We start from the raw sequence: 25949 nt of genomic DNA, 5'->3' as shown, positions 1-25949 counted from the left end.
AATATATAAAATTAAAATAATTGAAAACAACTGGGATTTGCATTGCTACAATGTGTATTAGAGGCGTTGATACGCATTTATAATAATAAATAATCCCAAATGAAATTCTTTTTTTTTTTCTGCTTCTCAATGTCATCCTTGGGAACAGCAGCGCAACAATGTGGTTGCTAGGCGACACGAGTAGTGACGATCCTGTGTTAATATTTAAAGCAGGGGCAGTAATCACACTTTCAGCAGGTGTGGATTTAAATGGTCAACTTAACGAAACAGGTCCTAAATATACCACAACACTGCAGTCATAATACATTCCGTAGTTATGGCCACAACAGAACGAAAAATGATAATCGTTATTTTCAAAAGCATCACCTTGTTAATGTTAGTGCAATCCAATTTTAGATTTTAAGATAACTCCAATGCTAATCAAAACTCCCACGCGCAGTTTTTGTTAAAAACTGTTTATTGTAATCTCTCTGAATAAGCAAACAGTATATCTAAAAAAGAAAAAAAATCACTGCAGTTTTGGCACTACACTAAATGTAAGTGAGGTACTAAATGCTTAGACTGGTTTCAAGTCATCAGGGGAAAACATACGCAAACCAAAAGTCTGTTTTCATTCCATCTCATTGTGTTTTTTTTTTCTCCAAAAAACTAAATGATGCTGAGGATAAGAGGGAAGAGGTCACAATTATGGACAGGCAGTTTGGTTTCTTTTTTTTTCTGCACACATCACATGGTGTCATAACTGTGCTCAGGTCCTCACAACAAACGCATCACACAGCATAGCAGTGGGGAGCATACACTCTCCCTTTCTTTGCAAGAATAGACGAGATTAGGCTCCATTGCCAACAACTCAGCCATCTACTTAATCTCAGATATACTATGAAAAAAAATTAAAACATAGCGCTTCAGCAACAGTAAATAAATAAATATGTTTGTGCATATTTGTTCTACCATGATATATACATGCGTGATGCATATAATCATATATAGATCAAACAGCCACACAAACATTGTGTGTTGCAGGTTTAAACCTAATCTAAAGCCAATATTCAATAGTCAATTCTCTGTGGCTCATAACACTTCACTAGTGGAAGATAGCAAAGAGTGTGTCTGTCCTACACGGACACTGTGTTGGCTCAGAGCTGATACTTGGGATATAATCCTGAGAAATGTGTGGGACACCGGCAGATGTCTTCAAGCATCCCATAAACACACACACTCGCATACCCGTGTACATGCACACAAACAAACCACAAAAGAAGAAAAAAAAACTGTACAGTCATGATACAAACTGCAGGGCATTCATCCCTGCTATGATTGATCCTTAAATATTAAGTATAGTAGAAATGGAAAATGAGCTAAATACATAAATACATGACATGTCAATCCTTGCGTGCGCCAAAGCGCAGCTCCTTTGTGTGCCACTCTTCTGCATCTTTTATCAGTCAAGATCTTGGCTCTTCCCCCCAATGCAGGCTGGTGTCAGTACAGTCTGGAGTTGTCCCAAACTGAAGCAAGTGAAACACAAACAAACATGACAGCAAAAAAAAAGTGGCTCGAGGAATTCTCAAATCTTTAAAAATGATCTCTCCAGCAGTTTCCGTGATGATATTCACCAATGAACAATAATTAAGCTGAACATCTTTGGGGTACTGTGAACACATTTATGTTCCAACAGCTGTGTAAAACGAAAATTCCTTACCATGTTTTAGGCATAGTAACACGGGGAGACCAACAGGTCAGTGAGGACCAGGAGCTGGTCATCTGTGAACTGCTGCTTATGCTGCTGCCAGTTGTCATGGTGAGTCCGTCGGAAATTTGACAGAGTTTTCTTTACGGTCATCTGGAGGGTAACACACCATAAACTACGGTTGGTTTGGTTTTTTTGGACATGCAACAATGTAAGGTGATTGATAGGTAATTTAATATACCTCAATGGGCTGTGTGTCATTGAGGTGAGCACTCAGGTCCATCAAAAGTTGGGGCATCCAGGTGGGCACATCGTATGGGCTGGAGAGAATACAAGCGCTCAACCCGAGAACACCAGCATGGCGGCGCACCAGGTCTACAAACACACAGCAGGAGGGATTCCGTTAGAACAAGAGTGAGCGGCATAGCGAGTGTATCATCGCACAGTCTTGACTTAAATCTTTCACTGCTAATCCGGTGTGTTCGTTACCAGCTGAGGGTATGGTGTCCACAACACAGCCAACCTCCCTCTTCCTCTTTTTAGGCAAGGAAGTCTTGCAGAGAGCCTCAAAATGTGCCTGCATGGGAGCATCCATGGACAAAAAATTGCACTGAAGGAAGCCACTGAGTGTAGTGGCGGCCATTTCTCTCACCTGGAAGACAAACACAGAAGGAGATGGAAGTTCAAGTTCAAACTGAATTGTGTCACAAGAATGCAGTATAAATTTTAACACACATAACAATAATTAAACTAAGTACACAGATTAAGAAGCTGGTTAATGTTTAGAAGTAATTGTTTGGGGGTCATTGTGTGTTAATTGGCCACCTATTAACATTTTACAAATGTGTGTTAAGGCTCATAAATACTAAATAAGAACAAGGTTGTTTGAAGAGTCAGCCAGTTTGTGTAAGGCGTGGACACCTTTGTGTGGATCATTACTCCTGCACCACCTGCAATTGATCCTTCAGTCAAAGTGAAAAAAGATCTCAGTGGACACAAACTTCATATCCTCCTCAAAACAACACTTAGTGCTACCATTGAAGTGAAGTGTCTTTATTGATTATGTGTTGTCATGAAAAAAATGAAGCTCATTTCATTAAAATGTCCTTCATTTTTTGTTGATTTACTATAATTTTTGATATTAAATGTGGCAAAACATTTATAATACATGTACTACCAAATGTGCTTGTTGCATGCTTTAAGCACAAAAAATCTTCCAAACACAGATACTGAACATTCATTTTATATATTGGCAGATTACTGTTTGGTGCATTTACAGCCAATACTGGCACACAAGTCACAGAGCTTTACCTGCAATCTCCTGCCGCAGTGTACAAGACATATTATAGCATAGCTAATAATGTCGTGCGGTAGGGTGTTCCACTATTGTGTACACTGAGTAGCTGGGAGGTAACAGCAGCCAGCTGGGAGCGGGAGATGAATGTATGTGTGGAGATGCTCCTCTATAATGTGAGCTAAATGATCTGTGGCATAGTTTACAGCTCTATTCTCAGTGGAATTCTTTGCAAGAAACGTGTACTGTGCAGGTCTTTCAGTGGCAGAAGGAAAGGCTTTTTAAATTAAACGGGATGAAAGCGTCATACAGCTGAAGCCCATAAATCAGGCATGGGTTACTTTAAGAGGCCAAGCAAAAATGGCTACTTCCATCCCCCACTTCTTCTTTGTCTCTACTCCATCCTTTCTCCCCCTCGTCCTCCTTAAATCTGAACGTTATCGCCATAGCAACAGATTACTGCAGCCTGCGGTTTCCATAGCAACAGCTAGAGGACTAGATGGGTGGGGGGGTAGAGAGAGGAGAGCCAGGAGGAGAGTGCTGAATCACTACAGTGAAGCTGAAAGACAGTGAGAGTGCCTGCTAGCATAAACAAGCATGTACTGGCCAACAGCTTCACGATCATTATACAACCAGACTGCTATATGTTTCTCCATGTTTCTCCATCTGACAGGCTGACTAGGTGGTCCAACTTCTGGCTTCACATTTTGAATGGTTCTAATGATAAACACTTGTGAATAAATGGTTGGTTGTACCTCAAGCTGCTCATCCTCCAGCAGCTGTATCACCAGTGCCCGCACATCATTCACTGCTTTCTGATCACTCATGAATGTGAAGAGGTTGTAAAAGACCATAATCTGGAGGTATGTGAGCACCGTGTAGCGAGCATGCCAGGAGCTGCTGCCAGCAATCTGTAACACACAACAACAGATTCACGCCACTTTGATAACATACTCTGAGCATTTGTTTCACAAGAGGAAAAATGCAAATTTACACGGGGTTTTCTGTGGGAGAACAGGTGAATCAAAATTTATAACACACTTATTTTAAGCACGTGATGTCTACCTATTTGTGTGACCAATCAACACTTCAGAACTATTCGCTTATTCAACTTGTAGATTTTTTTGTAGATTTTCATGTAAAGCTTACTTTGGTCATGTCCTTCTTTAAAGTACCGATCTTCTAAGATCGTGGAGGTCTGTTATAAGCCTCGCCATGTGTGATGCAGGTGAGAAGTGGAATAACAGCCACAGCTGCCAGATGACTCACCTCCTGTAGGGCATTGAGGACCATGGGGATCTGTTCTGTGTAGAGGAGTCCCTGAGACATCAGAGACAGGCAGGTCTTTGCATCCCTCTTTAGTTCATCATAACTGTCATCATTCTCAACTGGGGCAATCTGGAACAGAGAGGACAGTGACGGGTTAATGGGCAGACAGTTCCTTCTATGTGGTATACATTAGAGGAAAAAAATAAAGTTGGTAGTGACAAAGCTAGAACATTAAGACTATCAATAAATGAGTGATTATTTCACCTTAAACAGCAGGGGAAGCAACCGTAGTTGTTCTGGGACAGCAGTGGAGAAGGAGCGACCAGCACTTGCAATCAGCCACTTAAGCACTGAAGACATTTCAAGAGAGGAGTTTATATATCTAAAAACATTTCACTGCAATAAGTGTGACTGTCTGACAGAAATTTGTCTTCTGTTCAAAATTTACTGTTTCCACCACAACTAAAACTCCTTGTGAGTTCAGCATTAATGGTGACAGAGCCTTAACCCACCTGTTTTGAGTAACTTGATTGCTTGTGTCCTCTCATCCTGCTCTCCCACCTCATTCTCCTCAATCACGTGATTCTGGATTTCCTCATCGCCCTCAGTCAGCGGCTTTAGCTGCAACAGAATTCGCTCTGTGAAGTCCAAGATGCGTGGGGAGGTGGTTGGCTGAGTGTACGGCAAGTTGACATCAATCATGAAGATGTACGTGAGCACGCTGGAAGGGTGTCAAAACAAAGAAGACAGGAAAAGGACAAGAATTACACAAAGAATTTTACAAAGGTAATAACTCGAGGAGTAGTGCATTCACATTCGCTAGAGGTGCAAAAAGGAAATCACCTGCCAATTCTTTCGCGCACATTCTTGTACACCTGTGTGAGTTTGGGTTCCAGGTATTGCAGCAACCTGTGGAGGAGCTCAGGTACCCGCCACTCCTGCTGCGCTAGTCCTCCCTGCAGCACATAGAGTCGACTGGGAAGGAAAAAAGCAGCGCGATCATCAGTTTATCAGCCTCAACAACAACACCATCTGCTTACGGCAGCAACCTTTGTACTCACCAGGCATCGACAAAAGAGCCCCCCTCTCCATTGACCGGAGACTCCATTAGCATCTCAAACAGCCAGTGGAGCTTGCGTGGGTCTCTGCTCTCCTATCAAAGCCAGAAAACAACAGTCACTTTGAAGGAAGGATGAGTGGAACAAGTTTAACAAGGTGAAGGATAAATATAGATTTGAACGAACACAGGACTTACACAGGCTGTGGCAATGCAGGTACCCCAGTCTGCATAAGTTTCTATTGTGATGTTTGACAAGGCAGTACGGAGCAATGGACACAGCAGCTCCCACAGGCTCTCAACCTGTCACACAAGTATTTTCCAAGGGAAAAGTTACCGTATGCTCTTTGCAGTACATACTAGGTGGCTAAAGAAAACTCCTAGAAGCGGCATTAACATGATAAATTCAGAAAGCTTCTCAGACACTGACTCACAGGATGTGGAATATCAAGCCACCTGTTTCAAATCTGTACCTTTAAGTAGCTCCAGTGCTTGCAGCCTCTGATCAGTCCTGAGATGATCTCTGCAACGCAGCGCTGCTTACTCTCATGGGAGTCTGCCACTAGGCGCTCCATATGTGGCCGCAACACGGGCAGAAAGGCATCGCTGAAGTTACGGAACAGTCCCTGGAAGAGCAGAAGGCATATTAGTGTTTAGATTTATGCACTTTAGTTGATTTGCACTCCCAGTTTGAATCTGCTGCTGGAAGATCTCACCTTGAACAAACAGAATCTGCGAGGGCTGAACTTGTCCTTGCCCTTACGGTCTTCAAGAGACAGGAACTCGATGAACTGGTTAATGAACACCGGGTCTGAGAAGTGGTCAAAGATGATCTGCTCCCGCTGTCAGGAAGAGCATTACAATGAATTTTACAAGCTGTTGTTTAAATGATTCCACCGTATTGCATGTGTTATATTGTGTTTGTGCACAAACCTCTGTCATTTCCTCTCGGCTCAGGTTATGTTTGGGTTGCTCCTCCAGTGGTGCATACATCATCAGTTTTCTAGGGATAAATTATGGGGTAACAATTAAAGAGAAACCCTAAATATGTTGTGTGACAGATACTAAGAAAAAAATGTAAAGAAAAACAGTCCCGCAAGCAAAACAAGACCGTACTGAGAAATTCAGGTATTATAAAATGAGAACCTTGGCCAGCAGTAGTATCCCCAGTGTGTCTTTTCCACAAACACACAGTGATCCCAGTCCTGCTGTGTGCGTGGCAGGTTGCTGCTGTTATACTGAAGCCACTCATTGTCTGCACGGTCCCCTGCTACAATCCCATCAAGTTCCTTTACTCCACCTACCAGAGAAAAGCGCAGATTTTGAGGTGACTTCTAGAATCTGAAAATAATAAAAAGGAGATACAAAAACCACAAAAACACTGGACAAACAAAATGCTTACAAAGCTCAGAGGGGCAGACAGAGACTTTCTTATGTGGTCTCTTTATTTGTTTCATGATCCCTGCCACAGCTGATATCGCCACCTAATGGACAAAATGAGACATTTCAAACAAAAAAGCCCACAGAAGAAGCCTGGAATCTGTCCATACACAGTTGAAGAATCACAGCGCTACTCCTACGTCTCTCATACATTGTGCATGACGCACCTTACGGACATAGAGGGAGTCATGGTTCAGGCTTTTCACAAAGAACAAGACAGCGGGTGGTGGGAGTTGGTGGTCATCTCTCAGCAGCAAAGACAGGAATCCGATTGCAATGTGTTCAAACTTCCAAGGCCTGGAAAGTTGAACAAAGTCAGAGTCAATGTCAGAGGCAATCATAAGTAAATATGATTTTATGAAGTATACTAAATTAACCTACATGTTCCTGTTGCTGAGACACTCCAGTAGATCCCCAATGAGCTGTTTGTATTTCCTACAAAAGTGTATAACAGTATTAGTATTTGCACCTGTTATGTAACCAAAATTACTTTGCTGAGAGTAAGGTTGTATGAAGAGTAAACACATCATCTCAACAGAAGGGTTTTGTGTCAATATTTTGAAGCTTCTTATAAGAGGAAGAGCTGTGAGTTGCAACGCTGTCTGAGCGGTGGTGATTATTTGTCTTGTCGCTGGTGTTTCACTTACTCGATCGCCTCAGCGTTTTTCTGCTCCTGCCTCTTCAGACCATTCTGTGTTTCTTCCTCTGAAGGAACAGGCTCTACAGGAACAGGATTCCCAGCAGTCATAAGTTGTTTGGCCACAGTGGAGCACTCATCAGGGATCTAAAAGGATGGAAAAGAATATAACATATAGCATCAAAAGTAATTTGTCCAAATATGTTTAGAGGGATAAAACCTCGGGGATTAGCCCCATATGCAGGGATTAATGTGATATATTCAGAGAGCACGAGAGGAAAAAAAACATTCTACTGAAGTGTTTGTATGGACTAGTGCTTATGTATAGTGAAGCCACAGTTTTGCAAGGTCAGTGCTGATCAAATCTTTACCACAGTGCAGACCAATTCTATATGTATTGTCAACATCAGTTCTGATTTTACAAATGAATTTGATTCAGTTTAATTAGGCATCTGTACTAAATCTCCAAACATTTTTTTTGTTGTTATCATGGTGTGTTGTTTCAGAGACAATAAAAATTCACCTTGTAATTTAATCAAAACACAGAAATTATACAGTAATTTGACACAGGTTATACAACATGCAAAGCTCCAATTCCAGGATTCCACAGTTTGACCTATTGAGTTTCCATTATCCTAGTAGTAACTGGAGTAACTGCTGTGGTCGGAACATATCCCAAGCGCCTTTGATTCTATGACGCATTTGTGAAAGCATTCCTGGCGCTGAACTCACAGAGAAGTCGATGCCGATGGTCTCATACTGCCGATGGATTTTGTCAGCTAGGTCATCAAAGAGCCGCACAATGGAGGGCTTCTCCAAAGACATGGCTGAGCTGAGGCCAGAGCGGACAATGGCAGGCCATGTCAGAGCAATGCACTCCCAGTCATGCAGATTGGCCAGGCAAACTCCACTGTGATTCCCCAGAAAACAGTACAAGGCACCCTGTGGATGTACAGATATGGTTGATGAAGAAATTACATAGAATGTAAATCCCTAAATATGAAACTATAAATAACTGTTTTGGGGTTTCTGCGGTGGAGGGATGCCCGCCGTACTTTGAACTGCTGCTGAGTGACGCTGCTGTTGTCCGGGTTGAGAAACTCTAAGACATGAGGAATAAGATCTCTGCAGCAGAAGTTGTAGGTTCCCAGCGCAGTGAACAACACATTCTGAGCTCTGCTGCGTACCTGGAAGGTAATAAAAAAGTCTCAGCTAAGATGTCACATTTTCTTATGGGGTCTTAGGAACACTAATTAAGTGTTTTTTGATTGATGATGTATAATGGCTAATATGAGGTAATATTGTTAAAAGAGATAAAACAGAAAGCTGATAAACATATAGGCTAGAGTTACACTATCAGCACTTTATAAAATGTAGATATTACTTTGCTCAAGGGTGTCCTGGGGGAACTCACTTGACTGTAGGTGCTTGTTGAAAGCCTCAGCAGGTCTCTCATTAACTCCTGGTGAATGCTTCTGTACTGACATCCTTCAACTGTCAGCTTTCGGAGCTGATGAACAACAAAGACTCAGAGTTACAAATGGTGAAACAAGCTAACAATCAAAAAAGGTAATTTCTCTGTTAAGACTTACCTCATGCTGGAGCATGACTCTGTCGATTAGCAGAGCTCTGATGTGCTGCTTTCTGCCATGAAGCTGCAAATACAACAGCAAGGGATCATACACTTTGCATGTTTCTGGTCAGTATGTGATATTAATGTCACTAATGCATGACCTTTGATGGGCAGAGTGCATTGTTACCCTTGTCCAGGGTAACCACAGGATAGAAATAACAGAGCAACAATAAAATGTCTCACTCTGTTTTCCATTGATTTCTTCACAAGGTTGAAGCTCTTCCAGCGGGAGTCAAACTCATGCTTGTGAGAACCTTTGAAGTGCAAAAGGTCGCTGATAATCTGAAAGTTTCACAGAAAAATACTGATTAATGTTGGCTGATAGGATCAGGATCAGAGTCTACAAGCAATTCAAGATATTCCTACACGCTCACATATTTTCCCACACAGCAAATAAAAGACACGTCCTACATATTGTGGCTTTGAAAAAGATGTCACAGAGTATGTGCTTTGGTTGCTGCCCACCTTGATGATGGAGAAAAGGGACTTCGTGTCATCTTCAGAGTGCTCCAGGATGTAATCTACAAGAAGAGGAAAAGTCACTCAGATGACAGGACAGAGACCTACAGTATATAGTGAACTTGCACAGTACGATTTGCTTATAGGTGTGGTTGTAGAAAGATCATAAGCCTAGCGAAGAGTTAAACTGAGTGAACACGTACGCAGCAGCTGTCTCATCACACCACAGATGGCGTCTCTGTAGTTCTCTCTGGACTCATCTGCAAGTGGAGATAATACAGTGTAAGATTAGACTCCCACAGCCTTCTTACACCTATTGTGATTAAAAATAAATCTTTCAATGGCACATACCATACTCCATGCCTGTATAGAGCGTGGTCTCATCCAGATTCACCATGCTGTGAACCCTGGGGGGGGGGGGGGGGGGGGGCAGGATCAAAGACATTACTTACAACGAAGTCTGAAAACAAATTTTGTAAAAATAAAGTGGATATTTGTCTTTACTTTTTGGATTAATCCAAGTATTTTAATGGAATAGTAATAGTCTCTTTTCCAGGTTGTGTTGGTCTGAAGTTAAAAGGTGAATGCTTACAGTTCAGGGATGGGTTCTCCTTTCAGTGGAGGCATCAGACCCCCGGCTCCAAGGAGGCAGTGCTGCACAATGGTGAGGCTCTGTAGCACATCATCTCTGGAAAAGACAAAATCAAACACATACATATACCACATGTAGACACAGCAATTTTACAGTAGATCCAAACTAATTTAACAAAAATGGACTGAATGCAGTCAGAGACATTTGGGAACTCTGAACCAAAAATTTATGAAAGAATTCCACGATGCCAAAAATGGTGGTTGCAAGGCACATGTAATGCCCCTCATCCCCCCCCCAAAAAAAAAAAAAATCAACTGAAACAAGACCTCAAGCCAACTGGATGCAAGTACAGTGTTGTGGAACTTCACACATGCATAGCAGAAATAGAGCTGGCAGAGGAAAACAGTCATTAAAGCTTATCTTAGGGTAAAATCTGACAAAACTTTTTAAAATCCAATTTGACTGGGTTATAAACATGCAGTTTTTGTACCAGTCACCACTGAAATTGCAGTATGGCTCTCTCTACATTCATTAAGATAGGGACCTGGCCAAAAATAACTGGCCGGGAGCTTTAACAAGATGGCTGCCAAGAGTCGAGAGTTGTTGATAAGGACTTTGATAGAGTATGAAACCAGTAACATCAGCAGAAATCTGAATAAAACTGCTGTAAGGAGCACACAGGAGTACTCAGAGTTCTTTACCTGCTCATGTCCTGGTCTCCTTGAGCAAACCTCTGAAGCCGCTGAAGTTCGGGCTGGAGGATCAGGTCCAGTAAATAAAAAGCCAATGACGTCTCTTCAACACTGGGCACATGCCACCGGATATCTAAATTCCACAGGTCACCAGGCCGACCCCAGTCCTGCAAGGACAATAACATCAAGCAAACCACTGTAGATGAATTTGGTATTTCCTCAACTGGTTGAGGTCTCATTCTCATGTAGAAATACACCGAAAATGACCTAAATCTAAAGACACAAGCCTTTCCTCTTTCTTCTCTGGTAAAATAAGAGAACAGTTCAACCACATCAACCACCTATTTCATTTTTTTTATTGTATTGTTATTCCATTTTGATTCCCTACAAGGCTGACTCACAGTAAACCAACAACTGGCAACCCTATTTCTGTTACAGACTACATAAAGCTGATATGTTCTTATATATGTGATTGAAAATACAGTATAGCTTTTCATTTATAAATACTACTATCTGTGACATTTTTTTCAAGACTAATTAAAGACTGATGCACATAACACATTCCCTCAGGCCTACACTACAGCTGGCAACTTGGCAACTGCAAGTGAGACATTTCATTTCTCCTGTGTTGCAGAAGAGTGCAATCCAGCCAAGTTATCTACTATTAATGCCTCTGCTGGGGAAGAGATGTAATGAGGTCGAAGGAGAGCCTTCGTTCAATGACTAACTGTTAACACTTCTACAATTAATCAAACCAGGTTACAGTGAGCTCCATAGTACTGTATGCGACTGAATTCTCTTGGTTAAGTGAAAATGTCTGTATCTGCAAGTGTTTTTGACACAATGTCGCACTCAGTGATCATAGTAATATTCACCTCAGAGACATTTGGAATATACACAGTAAATAAAGTAAGACTGCGGTACATTATGTGTTTAAGTAAAGTGATTTTATTTGACGAAGATCGTGAAATTTCAATCAACATTACCTTAATGGGTAGGTAGTCACTGACTGGTTGATGGAAGCCCCCGGGCACACTGCAGTATTCTGTAGGGTAGATGAGGGCAGTGGAGCGAAGAATGTGGTGCAGTAGATTGCAAGCCAAAGTGTAGCCCTGCTTACACTTGAGGTGAAGCGTTAACTGCAAAATCTGGACGAGTTCAGAACGATAAGGGAGGATCTTGTCCCCATCCACCCGAGACACCTGGGTCGCACATGACAAGAAGGTTAAAAATATTGTTATAGAATTACAGATAGAAGGGATTTGTAAACATGGGGTTAAGTGGGGTTAAGTGAGCAATTTCACCTCAGAAAGCAGCTGGAGATTCCACAACAACTCCTTGTCAAGCTCCTCCTCATTCAAGACCTCCTCATCTGTTTGGGAAAAAAAAAAAATCTGTGTCATGCAAATGACAAAGGCTCCGGGTGGAAAACACAAATCATGCTTCTGGAAACCTCCTCTTATATGCATATCCTTGTGGGGTCAACACTTACTGACAGCAATTTGGTTGATAGCATTGCAGCAGTGTGGCACAAACATCTTGAGTGACTCTGCAGGGTGACACTGAAAACAGAAGTACAGTGAGGATGAAGACAGTAAACCAAAAAGCTGGAAGAAGCTGATGCTCTGAACCTAGATGACGAGTGCGAGTGGGTAAGACTCACTTTTGAAGCAGCTCTACACATGTCTGCCACCATTCTCCCAGCTACACGCGTCTCGAAGATGTTGGTGGTTGCAAAGTTGAACACCTTTTCCAGAGCCACCTAATGAAATATTAAAACAATGTAACAAAAGTGTTCATATGTATATGTATATGTACAACATACAGACAAATATTGATGCCCATACAAACACGTATATATGTGTAGTGTATATATGCAATTCTGTGCTACTTCATTTCAGTTATTTAGGTTATCCATCAACCAATAACATTAGAGATGTCTGTTCAGACAGACAGAAAGACAAAGAACTATCTTCACTAAGAAGGATAAGGAGTCCTGCAACACATGTTTTGCTAAACACAGAGTGTCCTGATGTCACCGTCCCAGAATAGGTCTGGTATTACATGAGGAGACAGAAGACACAGTCATATCCATAGAAATGGTTCTCCTTTCTCTTGAAAGTCAAAGCTGGCCACACCAAGTAATGATTTCATTGAGTGTTGTTGTTTTTTTGGCTTCTCTGTGTTTACTTGACTTTGTTTGAAGTTAAGTGATAATCAAAACTCTTCATGGCAATATTTTTTGATGCATGCCCACTCCAATTTTGGTGTCTTAACTCTTTCACAGTACCATAAATCTGAAAGAATAAATAATGTGGAATGACAAAAGTGTGATACAAGACATAATGCTGACCTTGAAGATGTCCAAGGAGCACTGTGTGAGGATGGTGCTAAAGGTGGAAGACAGTCCAAGCTCAACCAGACTCTCCAAATGAGTCATTTTCTCGGTTTCGGTTTCCTCTCGAGTTTGTTCCAAAGTGCTGCTGTCTATCAGGGCAAAGCATCTGTTCCGATAAAAAAAAAAAAGCATCATGGGTTAAAATGTTCACTTATTATTCTTCTTTAATATCGAATAGAGACAATTCTGTAGGTTTGGAATGCTGTAAAATCAATATGTATGTTGCAGTTATCTATAATATCATATATTAAAACTTGAGAGACGGAGACATTCACATTAGTTAAATTTAATGCATTTTTTTTGCATTCAGCAAATTTTCTTGACTTTTTGATTTTTCACACCTATAACAGCTATTGCAACTAAATTACTGAAAGCAGCTGCTACAGAGGACTAATGTTTTTTTAGCATCAAAATTCCACATACCTGTCCATGAACTGAAGCACAAAGTCTTCAAACTCAGCTGAGGCTGAACACATCTCTCTTTCAACCTGAAAGGCATATTTAGGATCATTTAGCACTTCTTATTCACTTTTGAAAAAAGTGGAAAAAGATGTGAGTTATTCACCTCTGTCAAGTCAGTTCTTTCATGTAGGGCAGACGAACAGTCCACCAAAGGCACAAGAGTCACAAACGTAGCTATAAATTGGAATGTGATCTGTCGGAAAGAGAATGTCATTCTGGTCAGACATGAGAGAAGGTTAAACAAACAATGGCAAGAAATCTGTAGTAAGAGTCTCGAAAGAAGATCAACATGAACAACAGTGGAGCGCACCATGCACTTGCTGAAGTCATTTGGGTCAACGCCTGGCAGGGCCCTCATGAGCAGGGGCAGCATGTGAGTGGGCCCCTCAGGAAAGCGCTGCCCACCTGACACTAGGCTCCGTGCCACACCAATCATGCAGCTCAAAGTGGCTGTCAGCTGGTGGGGCTCTGTTAGCGTCTCCAGAGCAGGGTATGTTCTATGGTGGAAAGAGAAAACAATTAGCCCTTTGTTTTCATTTCAAACTGCAGCCTTGTCTCTTATCTCAAGCGGAAAACTAGCAACAGTGAAGCAGAACTTGGGTCAAAACTCTGCTATTGTTAAGATTCTCAAGCTCAGTACAAACTTACTTCTCCAGCACAGGCGGAATGACCAACTCAGGTCTCATTAGAGCTAGGTTCTGCAGGGCCTGGGCCGCATCGAGACTGCCCGTCTTGCTGAACATGGCCAGCAGAACTGGCTGCATCATACTCTCCACAAAGTCCGTAATGTCCTCCTCTGTGAGCTTGTGACTGTCTGGTATTGGCGTTAGCCATGTGGGCTTTCTGTAGCGCTCTCGGTGCAGCCGCCGAACAACACTGGCTGGGAGACGCTGGAGCAGTTTCATGAGCTTCATCTGGACATGATGACAAAGGGACAGAAAGACAAATACATGACAAAGGCCTGACACAAAGGTGGACAGTCTACCTCCATGTATTTTGGAAAAATGGAGAGGTAGAGTGTTGATTGACCAATAAAATGTGAACACAGTTTTATCTACTTGTTGAGTGTCTTTGAACCAATTAGATTCAATTTAGTTACGTTTCACGGCTTAAATTTCATCCGGACAAGAACACTTGCTTTGTTACACTTTTTTTCCAGTGAATGACTAAGCAGAATCATGCTGTGGATATCCATGATAACACATCATTGTCTGATTTCAGAAGCGCTTCGGTCTTAGCTGTTTGCAGAACCCTGTTTACAAAACTATAGCTAACTGGTGGAACATCTCAAATGTATCCCAGCAACAGCCTCAAACATGCACAAACTCATCCCTCTACCAAAAAAAAAAAGTTTGTGTACAAGGACACGTTGCTGCCTGTGCTGCTTCAAATCCAGAGGAAGGGGGATCCTCAAAACAGAAAGGCATGCAGTCGTGATGCCAGTGACCTTTAATAGAATTGCAGCCATCTCACTCACATGGCAAACCTGAACTGGATACCGATGTAAACCTAGACAGCCAACAAGATTCAGGAAGCTTCCTAGAAAATGACGACGAGTGACTATGCCCTGTCATTGTATTTGTTGATGCTATGTGTCCTGGTATGCTGTGTGAACATGCCGCTGGATTTGTAGCTGGAACAAGCTGGACGAATGATGTACCTAAATTTAACAGAAGCAATGAAAACATGACAAGTTTTCTGTGGATTTTAGGTGTCAAAGATAGCTTTACTGTTTATGACTCCGGTGACACTTAGAGTACAGTCAAAGGTACACTTCACAGATACTTTCAAATGTAAACTGCAATGGTGTCTATTCTTACAGATGTTCAAGATCAATATTTATTATCCTGTAATGTTGACAAAAAACACATTATACTTGCAGTATATAATTTACAGACTTGAAAACCATTTTTTTTTTCCAGTTAGCATAGTATTTGGTCCGATACGAACACAAAATCTTCCACAAATTTCAGGTGTTCGTTTTGTAAATTTGCCACAGAGTAGTCTGAGGTGCGCAGACCTCTGTTGGAAAAAACGTGATGTCATGCATTTCCATGCACCAATGACCCAGTCAAAGTTTAGCAGTGTTTCCATCATTTCAAAATGTGATGACAGTTGTCAGGTGATTTGCTTATGTTACCAACAGTGACAATCACATTGAATCAATCCCATGCAGCTCTGATGAAGCACAGTTTTTAGATATTAAACTCTTAATAAATATTCATTAGGTATCATTGTTAACTTTAACTTTGATTTGCAGCATATTTCTTCAGAAAAATTGCAATGCTGCAGAGAAATCATTAATGTTTTTGTACTATGTTGATCCTAAGAAAACACGTCTGAGCCGCTAAAAAGTTGTTGATGTTAAAACTAAAATATTCTGAACTGCTGCCCCACAGCACTGAAGTGTTAGACTTTCTGTTAGACTGTTAGGCGGTCCACATTATTTGTGGCTTCTTCAATTCTACAGTCATCCACTATAAGTAAGAAGTGACTCACCAACCAGCGACCATGGTTTGATGGATGGAAGAAGGACGTAATGCTGTTGAAAAGGCCACTGAGCTGCTCTTGAGCTTGCTTGCTGGGTCCTCCCTGAAATGGGCACAGTAACAGTCACTGAAACAATCATGTGGAAGCTATTTGTATATACAGCATAGATAAATATCTGATCAGTGAGCTAACCAGGAGGGAGGACACCCAAAGCACCACATGGCTGATGTCGTAGGCATTGGTGATGTATCGTGGTACCAACATCTGACTGGTCCCCACAGGGAGATTCAGGCTCCTCAGAATTCTTGTGAAAATCTGAAATAGGAAAAAATTACACAACCAGCTGTTAATTTTCTTCCTTTTATTATTTTGATGAGGACTAGTTGGTTGTGAAACGGATCAAAAACCAAATAAATACATTTGGGGAACAGGTCAGGAGTGCATGTTTATGCTTATCAGTGACCCACACTGGTGGTGCTACTCAGTGGAAACACAAACATGATGCAAGTCACTTCCCCTCTGTGGCAGAGAGCAAGCTCAGTAAAGAAACTTGATAGTTTGTTTCTCTGACAAGAAGCAATGGCCATGAAATATAAGCCATGAAAGCACATGGGAACATGTGCCACAATTCTCAAAACAAACAAGTACTAAATTGTGTAAGAGGCAGTGGGAAGGAGTGATTTGAAAAAAGAGGGCAACAAACCTTAGGAATATAAGGGTCCCAGTCAATGTAGCCGATGTTGTCATTGGCCAAGCGAGCAAAGAGATTGACCAGATGCTGCAAAGACGTAGGACATGACGTTACACAAGGAAGGCAGAAAGACGGAAGCATACTGAATCATTGTTTAACACCTTAATATACTCACAACTTCCCAGCTTGGAAGATTTTGCACAGACACCCACAAGCTGATCAACTCATCGAACCACAACCTGCCAAGCAAACAAATAGTTACAAATGCAGACGATAACTCTGCTAAATATATCAAGGCTGTGTGACATTTAGCTGACAGGTGCCAAAGTAAAATTTCAGTGAAAGTAAAGTGGTCGCTGGGAAAAGATTAGGGCTGGAAATGTGAATCCCGTACAATGCAGTTTTTTTTCCTCATTTCCATTGCTAGCAAATTTATACGTACACCAGCATAAACCAAGTTAGAGCAGCACTTGATTTTATGAGTCTGTTATCTTGAATCATTGTGAGAAGTTCCTACAAAGAACAACATTGTATTCATATTGATCAGAATTATTGAAAGAGGTTAGATTTTGTCAGTGTACAGCAGGCCAAATGAACATATAAAGATGTGAGCCTTGTGCAAATGACATATGCTGTCATATTAATGTCAGTAAGCAAAACTGGCTCACATGTATAAATCCTATGATTGTATTTTCCTGTTATTTCTGACCATTTGATAAACAAAAAATATCTATTATGGTTGAGCAAATGAAACACAAATTGGCAAAACCGGTTAACCCCAAAATTTTTTATTTTTTTAAATTCTGATGTTCATTTTGGCACTGGCTGAAATCTCTTTGGTAGGGGTGCCAACAACAATTTCCTCTACGTGAGAAAAATCCATGATACTTTGTTAAAAACAAGTAAATACAACCCTTGCAGCAAAAATGCACTAAAGTGAGCTTTTCTTCAATTTTTATGCACTTTAATTTGTTTTACTTCTGGAACAAACAAAAGTTTGAGCACCATACTTGGTCAGTACTGGGTAACCTCTCCCTTTGGCAGACATCACAGATTGCTAAGGCTTTGTATAACCGAGTAACAATGTGTCCTCTGCTACTGGCTGTCACACAAACCCAGCGCAGATTATTTCCACCTCCAGTTGCAAGGTAACAGTAACAAAGTGTTCTTTTTTATCAAACAATGCTCTCTTCTTTTCCTCCTAGCATATGTTAGGTAGGCAATACAATTTACCTTCACCTTTAAACAGCCCTTGCTTCGAACACCACTGTTGCTAATTCAGATGTTGTTTTGCATACGTTGGACGTTGACCTTTATGTGCGTGAGTGTGTCTGTGTTTCAATGCTGCACAGTGAACACCACGTCTTGTTCTTTTAGATCTTGTCTGACTGCCATTGTTTCTCTTAACTGCCATTTCTTTTAGATATTCTGGCAGCCCGTGATTGCTGTGTTGTACAAGCGTGTGTTGTAGCAAGTCAAAAAATAAGGCTTGATGAGCAGCACAAGAGATAATCAAACTTCCTCTTATTTTTCTATTCTTTACGTTACGAAAAAAAAAAGGAGCAGGGCTGTCTCAGTTTCGAGAAAGGCTCATTTTGTTACATGTGTTTGTCACAAGGGTATTTGTTTCTTTTTACTTCATTGTCACATGGAATTTGCTCAGGGGTGCATCTAGTCAGTACTGTTAAGCACTGTGAGTCTGTTACATTAAAATGATTCTCTGCCAGAATTAAGGGGCCTAGAAATCACCAAGCAATCACTCACATTTCTTCACCACAGTGTAATTTTGTCAGAAGAACAGATGTGCGGACAATATCTTAATACAGTCATTAATCTTTAACATGAAGTATAACACTGACCATCATTAAATAGAAATCAATGTGTGTGGTTAATCTAGCTGGTTTGGAAACATTAAAAGCTGGAGCTGGGCCTTGGTTCTCTTTTATAGCACTTGTTTCCATGTCCCATGGGATACACCCCCTCACAGGCACTTATTCCATTATGCCTGCCAGCCCTGAGTGGCTGTCATGACGTCTGTATCAGGACCCTGTACCTTTGTAGATGGCTGACACAACATCACTCTGCATTCATTCACCTCTTCTCGCTTAATAAGCGCAGCTATTCTTCACTGTATCTCAAGGCTAACTGTCTTCAGACAAGATATTTCAATTATACACAGGAGCGGATGAGAATTTTCTTACTTAAACCCCTTGTGATGCAGCTCAGGAGGCAGAGTTGTGGGCAGAAAGAGCTCAAAGTAACTGATTGCTCTTTGCATGGTGACATCAAAGGGACACAGGAGCGGTCTCCACTCATCCAGCATCTCCTGAGTTGCAGACTCTGAGAAGTACCTGCGTGAACAGACAGATAATCATAATTAGATTTTTTCGTTAAAAAATTAGGCCAATGGTGAGACTTGCTGACAAGAATGTCTTCACTCACAAGATTATAAATGAGTATATATGGAGCATCTCAACCAGCAGAGCAGCTTAGAGAGTGCTAAAAAGATGGGCAAGCCTATTAGATCACGTACAAATCACCTCCTCACACGACCGAACAACCTCATCAGATGCTGGACACCAGACTTTACAGTCAGATTTTATTCTTCATCTCAGCAACATTCATATATATGAACAGAAATGCATAATACAACTTTATCGTGCAGCTTTAAAACAACAACAAATAATAACTGTGTCATCTGATCCTAATTTTGAGATTTCATTCATCAGAATCTCTTGATTGTTTGTATTCACATTGTGTTGAGACTGGAAAACACATAATAAAAAAAGCAGCCATTGAAGGTTCAGTGTTTGAACCTAACAACCCCCAGATGAGAGATTATTAGTCATACAGATGGCACATTTTTAGCTGGTAGGGTAAATCAGATGGCTCCATCGGGCTCACAGGCACACAGGGGGATTTTGCATGGTCCATTATGTGCTTGTGTAAAGCCTGCAGGTTATTTCAAGTCACCGAGCCTCCTCAGAGATTCCACATCCATTGGAGGTCCTGAAAAAACTCTAACTTCCAACCACGACTAGTTCCCTCTGCCTTGCTGCTAAACCACAGTGTCTCAGCAGCTGACCACAAATTACTCTGCCTTCTCACAGTAACAGGAAACTCACTCACAAGACAGAATTAGATGAGATAATAGGATTATTTGCGTAAGTGGCAAGTCCTAGCACTCGCCTAAGATATCTGCATGCACACAACTACGGAAAACATGATCAGGAACCTGCTGGTAACGGTAAAGCATTTTAGTGACAACTAACACGAGGCATCTTTACTCATATCAACATCCAAAATATAGAGAGTTTGTCTATATGTGTCCATGTTCTTGCTATCCTCCTGTCAAGTTAGCAAAAGCAGTATGTGTAAAATCAATGGATTCTCAGACTAATACACAGCTATCTTTGACACAACTACATTAAATAAAAAATATTAAAAGCCCGGAGGAGCCTAAACTTGAAGGCAATATGAGGCTGGTCTTCCATAGACAGGTAGGATTAGGATGTACTTACGGTCTGCAGCTTTTCACAAGCGTCTTCAACACGCTTTCCACTGAGCTATAATAAAAGAAAATGATAAAAACGTTACAAATTTGCCAGTGAGAAAACGCATGTTAGTTACAGTTAAACAGCCTTCACACCAATGCCATTTGACTTTGACTGCATGCACATCTGATTGGCTGAAAGTGAAAGAGGAAATTTTGTGTGCTGCTGTATAGTGCTGACATTGTAATAACATTTAATAGCCTAAGAACACTTTGCTGGAAAGTAAACATAACAGATGTTGTTAATATGGGTTGACCTTCCTGGCTGTTGCCGTGCTGTACAGATGTATGTGTTAACTGCTCCTTAATCTTTCACTCATAAAGTAATCCTTACATGGCAAAATCACTGCTAAGTCTGTTTTAGAGGTGGTTTTGGATTTGCTAATAATGAAACTTCGAAGACATTGCAGACACCTTCCTTAAGCAATTACCTTCACATATACCCTGTACATGCAGGTCTCATAATAGTGTTGAAAACTTGGGACCAATATAACCACAGCTTTGGAGTTTCCCTGCCCACAATCCCACCTATCTGCTCACATGCAAGCTAAAGCCATGCCTGGTTAGAATTGCCCCGGCAATCCCACTCAGCAACTGGTTATTTATCGCCACATCATTCGAGTCCTCATGTAGCTGACGCACTCCACATTTAATGCTCAAACAACAGCGGAAATACGGACGGCGCTGTGCAAGCCAAACTGCAACCATCTAAATGAATGGATCTAGCTCAGTGTTCAACACTGTAAGCCCACAACACACAGGCCACAAACCAGGGTAAAACACATGCAAATCCAACAGCAATTAACTAGTCAAATTGAGTGTCCCATTACAAAGCGCTCAGACACTCGAGGGGAAGAAACCCCAGGCTGCACTATATGACCTTTGTATGTGACTTAAAGTGAATCCTCACGTTCACCCTAACACATTCCAGGAGAAGAGGAAACGTGACAAGAACTCCTAAATGACTCTTAAACATGCTCTTTGGTAATGCAGGGATGGCTATGTTCAAAGCAAGCTTAAAAGTGGAATACAGCACAGCAAAACCCTAGATAATTATTGAGAGATCATTAATGTGAAAGCTACTACTGTCACAATAAATGGTTTACAATTATCCTAAAAATCAGAAATGTATTATTTCTTAAAATGGTCCACAATATTGTCTTGCTAAACTGCTCCCATGTAATCCAGTACACAGTCTGTGATCATACTCTCATAGTTGATATGGGGGATAGGAGAAGGTTTAAAAAAAAAATCTGTTAGCTGCAGTGCGACAGTCTCCAATATGAGTGAAATGTTAACATTGATTAAGTCTTGATTTTTCTTCGGTCAAAAGCTGCATATGGGGTGTTCATTTTTTTCACATGCAATGTATATAAAATAAACAAGTAAGTGCCTCAAAGGATGGATTCAAAGTACAACACAAAGAGAAGTATTGTCCTTACCACCTCTGAACCAATTTTAGCATTATGAGTTTACAGGATGAACGAGGCCGTGGAGAACTGAATGTAAAAGGAGACAAAGGCATAAAGAACACATTCAGCACACGACAAAGTGCCAATCACTCCAAATATGAACATACTCCTTGCTTATACAACTGACTATGGAATCAGAGTATCCTGTTTTGTGGGTTAGAAGAGATGAGCTGGCAATCAGCCAAAGCAGCTTGTGTTTTTTTTAAAATCAGGAGTAATGTAAAAGAGGTGTGCTAGCAAAGCAGTTTGTGATAAACATACAATGTTCCCATAGCACCATAAAAGAGCACCTCGCACTGCTTGCTAAGAACTTCACAGGGAATATCAAAGGATGTTGCGTTAAGTCAACATTTAAATCTCGCTCCAAAACGTAGAAAGCGTAAAAATCGCAGCAGACATTGTTCGTATGAAGGTTATGTGGCATGAAACATGTTGTAAACACATAAAACACTTGTTCGCTCACAATTTGCCCAATTAACTAAATACAATAAGACTGTATTCAAACTCATATAGTGACCTAAGGTAAAACAAGGTCAGGTTGTGAAACTACTTACCAGTATTTGTAAACATTTCTATCTGCAATGACTAAACTACTCTGTGTTTACAATTCTTAAAAACTGTCAAAGCACATGATTAACTCATTGAACAAAAGAATTAGCAGTCCTGGAACAGGCCAGGGTTTTGTAACTTCACTGAAAATGCAGCTAATCGAGGGTATTTTTTCTATTGTTCACGTTAAATTACTTTGCCATAATCAAAATCAGGGAAAATGAATTTACAAAGATAAAATAAGAAGATGCAAACACTAGAAAGCAGCCATCAAGCTCCGCCAGAGTTTGATGGCTACTGAACGAATAGTTGTAGGAATTATAGGAAGAATTAAAAAAAAATATACATTAACCTAAATGCGGCTTCTAAAGGTCGGCTTAAGGTATCTCCGAAAACATTTTTCAGAAATGCTGTCTGTCCGCATCAAATGGACGCTGGCACAAAAAGGTGGTTAGAGAATGGGGAAACAATATAATTTAAGATTTAACACTTCAAGGCAAACAGCGGCCACGTTGCATTTGGTTGTACTCATGAAAGATGCCATAAATAGTTAAAAGAGAAGCACAGTTCCTCTCACCTCCACACAAATGTGGTCAATCAGTGTGTGAAGTGGATGTTAATGTCAAATAGTTCCTTTCTTGAAAAGGTACAGATAAGGGTCGACACAATCCAATACTGGAAAGCTGTGGTGGAAGGGGCTTTTTGATGTCATCTGACCAACTGCAATGTCACTAAGCAGTTCGTAAGTAATTTACTGTTACCTGGTGTAGGCGATCTGTTGCACTAAGAATACGTATATATCCAAAATTACACAATTGAAATGGAGTGAACTGTATAGTGCATATATCAATAGAAATATTCAACATTTAAGATTAGGAATGCTTTTATAAAACTAGTGATATTCAACAACGGCATCAATAAAGAGAAGAGAGACATACTTTGGAAACCAGTTGAGGCCGAGATGCTCCGTTTTGGAGAAAAGAATCCTGTCATGCAGCTCGTACAGTGGTCTCCACGGCAACTCAAGATCCTCCCTTGACAGTAGTTCTCTTTTCCTGTTAGAGGAATATGGCATACACTCAGATAAGAGAAAACACCTTTTGAAATGTCTTGTGAAAAGTGTTGAGTTAAACAGATGGGGCCCATTCTTACTTGAGGAGGTTGATAAGAAGCCGAGCAAGGCCCTGCATCATGCTGATCTCCAGTCTGGGGATTGTCACTAGCTCGTAGAGCAACTTGATGAACAGCACATGGTCTTCTTTGCTGAATTTTCGCCCATACAGTCTCATGTACCTTGACAAGAAATACAGATTTAGGGATAATTGCTCCAGTTTCAACTTGCATAATAAGTGGTCAGTGAGCACCATGGCTACCACTCTGTTTACATTTTGTTCTTTCATGTGCAAGAAAAGGGAATATAATCCCTAACTGAGCTATTCACATATTAACTGAGTAAGAATGCATTTTCATCTTTTAAAATAGCACAACAAAAGCTGAAAAGCCTTTGTTGAGGCCCATTAAAAATACCGCTATCTCTGTTGAAATGCCAAAATACCAGTAAACAGAATCTGGGTCAACCCGACAGTAAACTTTCCTGAGCCGGCAGTGAGTCAGTCTTGGACAGAGCAATGTGCCAGCATTGGGGACTGAAACGGATTAAACACAGCCCAACAAACAAGTACAACAAACTGAAACAGAACTCGAAATAATCCACCGAGTGCCATGTTGACAACATTTTTGCACATGCCATGCCACTCGTTTTAATAAATAAATGAGGGACACTGTGGAAAAGGGTTAAATTTAATCTTTATAAATGTCTGTATTTGACAAAGAATCAACAAGTATTGCTGGATTTATTAGTTTGGCAGTAACCTTTCAGGAGATAACACAGTAAATCAGGTGACACATTGTAAATATGATCTCATACACAGGTATGACACTGCAGATCAGGAGTAGGGTACAACTAAGGACCGCCAGGGGCTACGTGAAACTCTTAAGTGCATGAAATTGTAATCTGTCATCTTCATGTTGCGATATCGGATGAGCTGTCACCTGAATTGCTGCTTCAAAATAAAAAGGTCAAAAGTGGAACACAAGCAAACAGTGATGACAATGACCCACTACTGTGCTGCACTGCGTGGGACAGGTTGTGTATTTGACACTCTGCTGGCCCGATTACAAAACCCGCACCGTCCCTAATCACAGACACAGACCATTTTCAGGGCATCAATGCGATGAAAGTCATTGAAGAAATACCAAGCTACGGTTACAGTTTCTCAACCAGCCATTGACAAATGTGTGTTCAGTTAAAACAAAAACAAACAGTTGACGAAATCTAAAGCACATCTTCAGCCAAATATATAACACACACACTAAACATTACACATTGCGTCGAAATGTTACACAAACGTTTTTCGACGTAACTCCAATGATGCTCAAGACTAAAAACACTTTGAACAGTTAATTAGAGAATAACAAAGGTTATCGTTACTTACGTGGAAAGTTTCCTTGTCCAAAACAGGACGCCGGGCCATATCTCTTTGAGCTGAACAGCTCGGCCCAGGTTTCCTTTTATTTTACTTAAAATATCATTAGATTCATCGTCAAGCCTGTCCGCGTACGGCAGAAGTTTGTTGTATACGATGTCTTTTTGAGGAATAAAATCCAATGTGTCGGACTTTGCCTTTCTCATATTTGCAAATTTCAACCGGCTAGCTTCTCTGTGCTAGCAAATATTAACTTCGTTCAGCTTCCCGGTGCACGTTGTTATGCTACCTGGCTAATATAACGGCTAGCTATTCCCCAGCTAGCTACTCTCCCTGGTGAATGGTGAGGTTGTTATGGCCCACACAGAGACCAAGTTAAGAGATTCACAAGTTAATGACTAGCTAGCCATCTAGCTTAAGTTAAATTAGCTTCCTTTTACCAGAAAACAGGAACGCTATCAATGTCATCTTATAAAGATATTAAGGCTAACAAAAAACACGACTTTGTCCAAACAACGCCTTGGCACTGGAATTCCTCTCCTTCGGCTACCGTAATCCTAAAAACCTGACAACCAGCTAACAGTCTAGCTAAAGTTAGCACTCTACTACAAAAGCACTGTCATATCCCAAGGACTGTCAACGTCGACTGATTCATCCAACTACGGCAAAGCAGACTGCAGACGACACCCAGCTACCAGCTACACAACACACACGTCATGTCCGCTGGCAGCAGGGAGAACTACACTTCCCAGCATGCCCCTGTCCATTCATGCTTTTTATAAACCTTTAGCCATTCAAACAGGATGATTCGAAATCCACTTAAGACTTTCGTGTCCTCTGATGCCGTTTCTGTTGCATAAATTAGCTGTACTTTCAGCCCAAAATAACTACAACGGAAGTGTTTTTGTGTTTATTATTGTTATTATCATTACAAAAATATTTTACTGAGCATTTTATTGAAGCCTAAATTTTTATTGCTGTTTTTTTAATAGCACTTTACATATCATGGTTCCAACACAAAATAATTGACAAAACAAGTATTTTGTAAATTCCTCAGTACAAGGAATTTGTGAAATTATGCAGAA

General features: G+C 40.8%; 1 protein-coding gene across 2 annotated transcripts; it reads right to left on the bottom strand.

Annotated features, from left to right (window-relative positions):
• Positions 1–623: 623 nt before the first annotated feature.
• On the bottom strand, positions 624–25547 carry psme4a (proteasome activator subunit 4a). 2 transcript variants are annotated; one of them, XM_051959760.1, is made up of 48 exons: positions 24874–25547; positions 23531–23671; positions 23317–23433; positions 21800–21856; positions 20326–20370; positions 19006–19155; positions 16980–17043; positions 16817–16891; positions 16306–16428; positions 16123–16215; positions 14272–14537; positions 13934–14120; positions 13727–13816; positions 13585–13649; positions 13117–13267; positions 12427–12525; positions 12256–12325; positions 12068–12135; positions 11750–11965; positions 10773–10930; positions 10072–10167; positions 9831–9886; positions 9683–9739; positions 9486–9541; positions 9204–9302; positions 8980–9042; positions 8802–8897; positions 8443–8574; positions 8120–8329; positions 7398–7534; positions 7132–7185; positions 6918–7047; positions 6713–6794; positions 6457–6610; positions 6244–6313; positions 6027–6152; positions 5784–5936; positions 5509–5613; positions 5315–5406; positions 5097–5228; positions 4766–4974; positions 4518–4603; positions 4254–4382; positions 3740–3895; positions 2180–2342; positions 1932–2065; positions 1703–1843; positions 624–1508 (listed from the first exon to the last, which is right to left on the bottom strand). In XM_051959760.1, exons 1-47 carry the CDS (start codon positions 25068–25070, stop codon positions 1709–1711), a joined length of 5544 nt encoding a protein of 1847 aa, XP_051815720.1. In that variant the 5' UTR covers positions 25071–25547; the 3' UTR covers positions 624–1508; positions 1703–1708. The 2 variants fall into 2 exon arrangements, with proteins under 2 accessions (XP_051815720.1, XP_051815721.1); XM_051959761.1 differs by lacking the exon at positions 21800–21856 and having other exon boundaries at positions 24874–25546.
• Between the last annotated feature and the right edge of the window lie 402 nt (positions 25548–25949).

The sequence above is a fragment of the Acanthochromis polyacanthus genome, chromosome 15, assembly GCF_021347895.1.
Source record: "Acanthochromis polyacanthus isolate Apoly-LR-REF ecotype Palm Island chromosome 15, KAUST_Apoly_ChrSc, whole genome shotgun sequence".
Classification (NCBI taxonomy): domain Eukaryota; kingdom Metazoa; phylum Chordata; class Actinopteri; family Pomacentridae; genus Acanthochromis; species Acanthochromis polyacanthus.
This window is presented reverse-complemented; position numbering and strand designations above follow the sequence as displayed.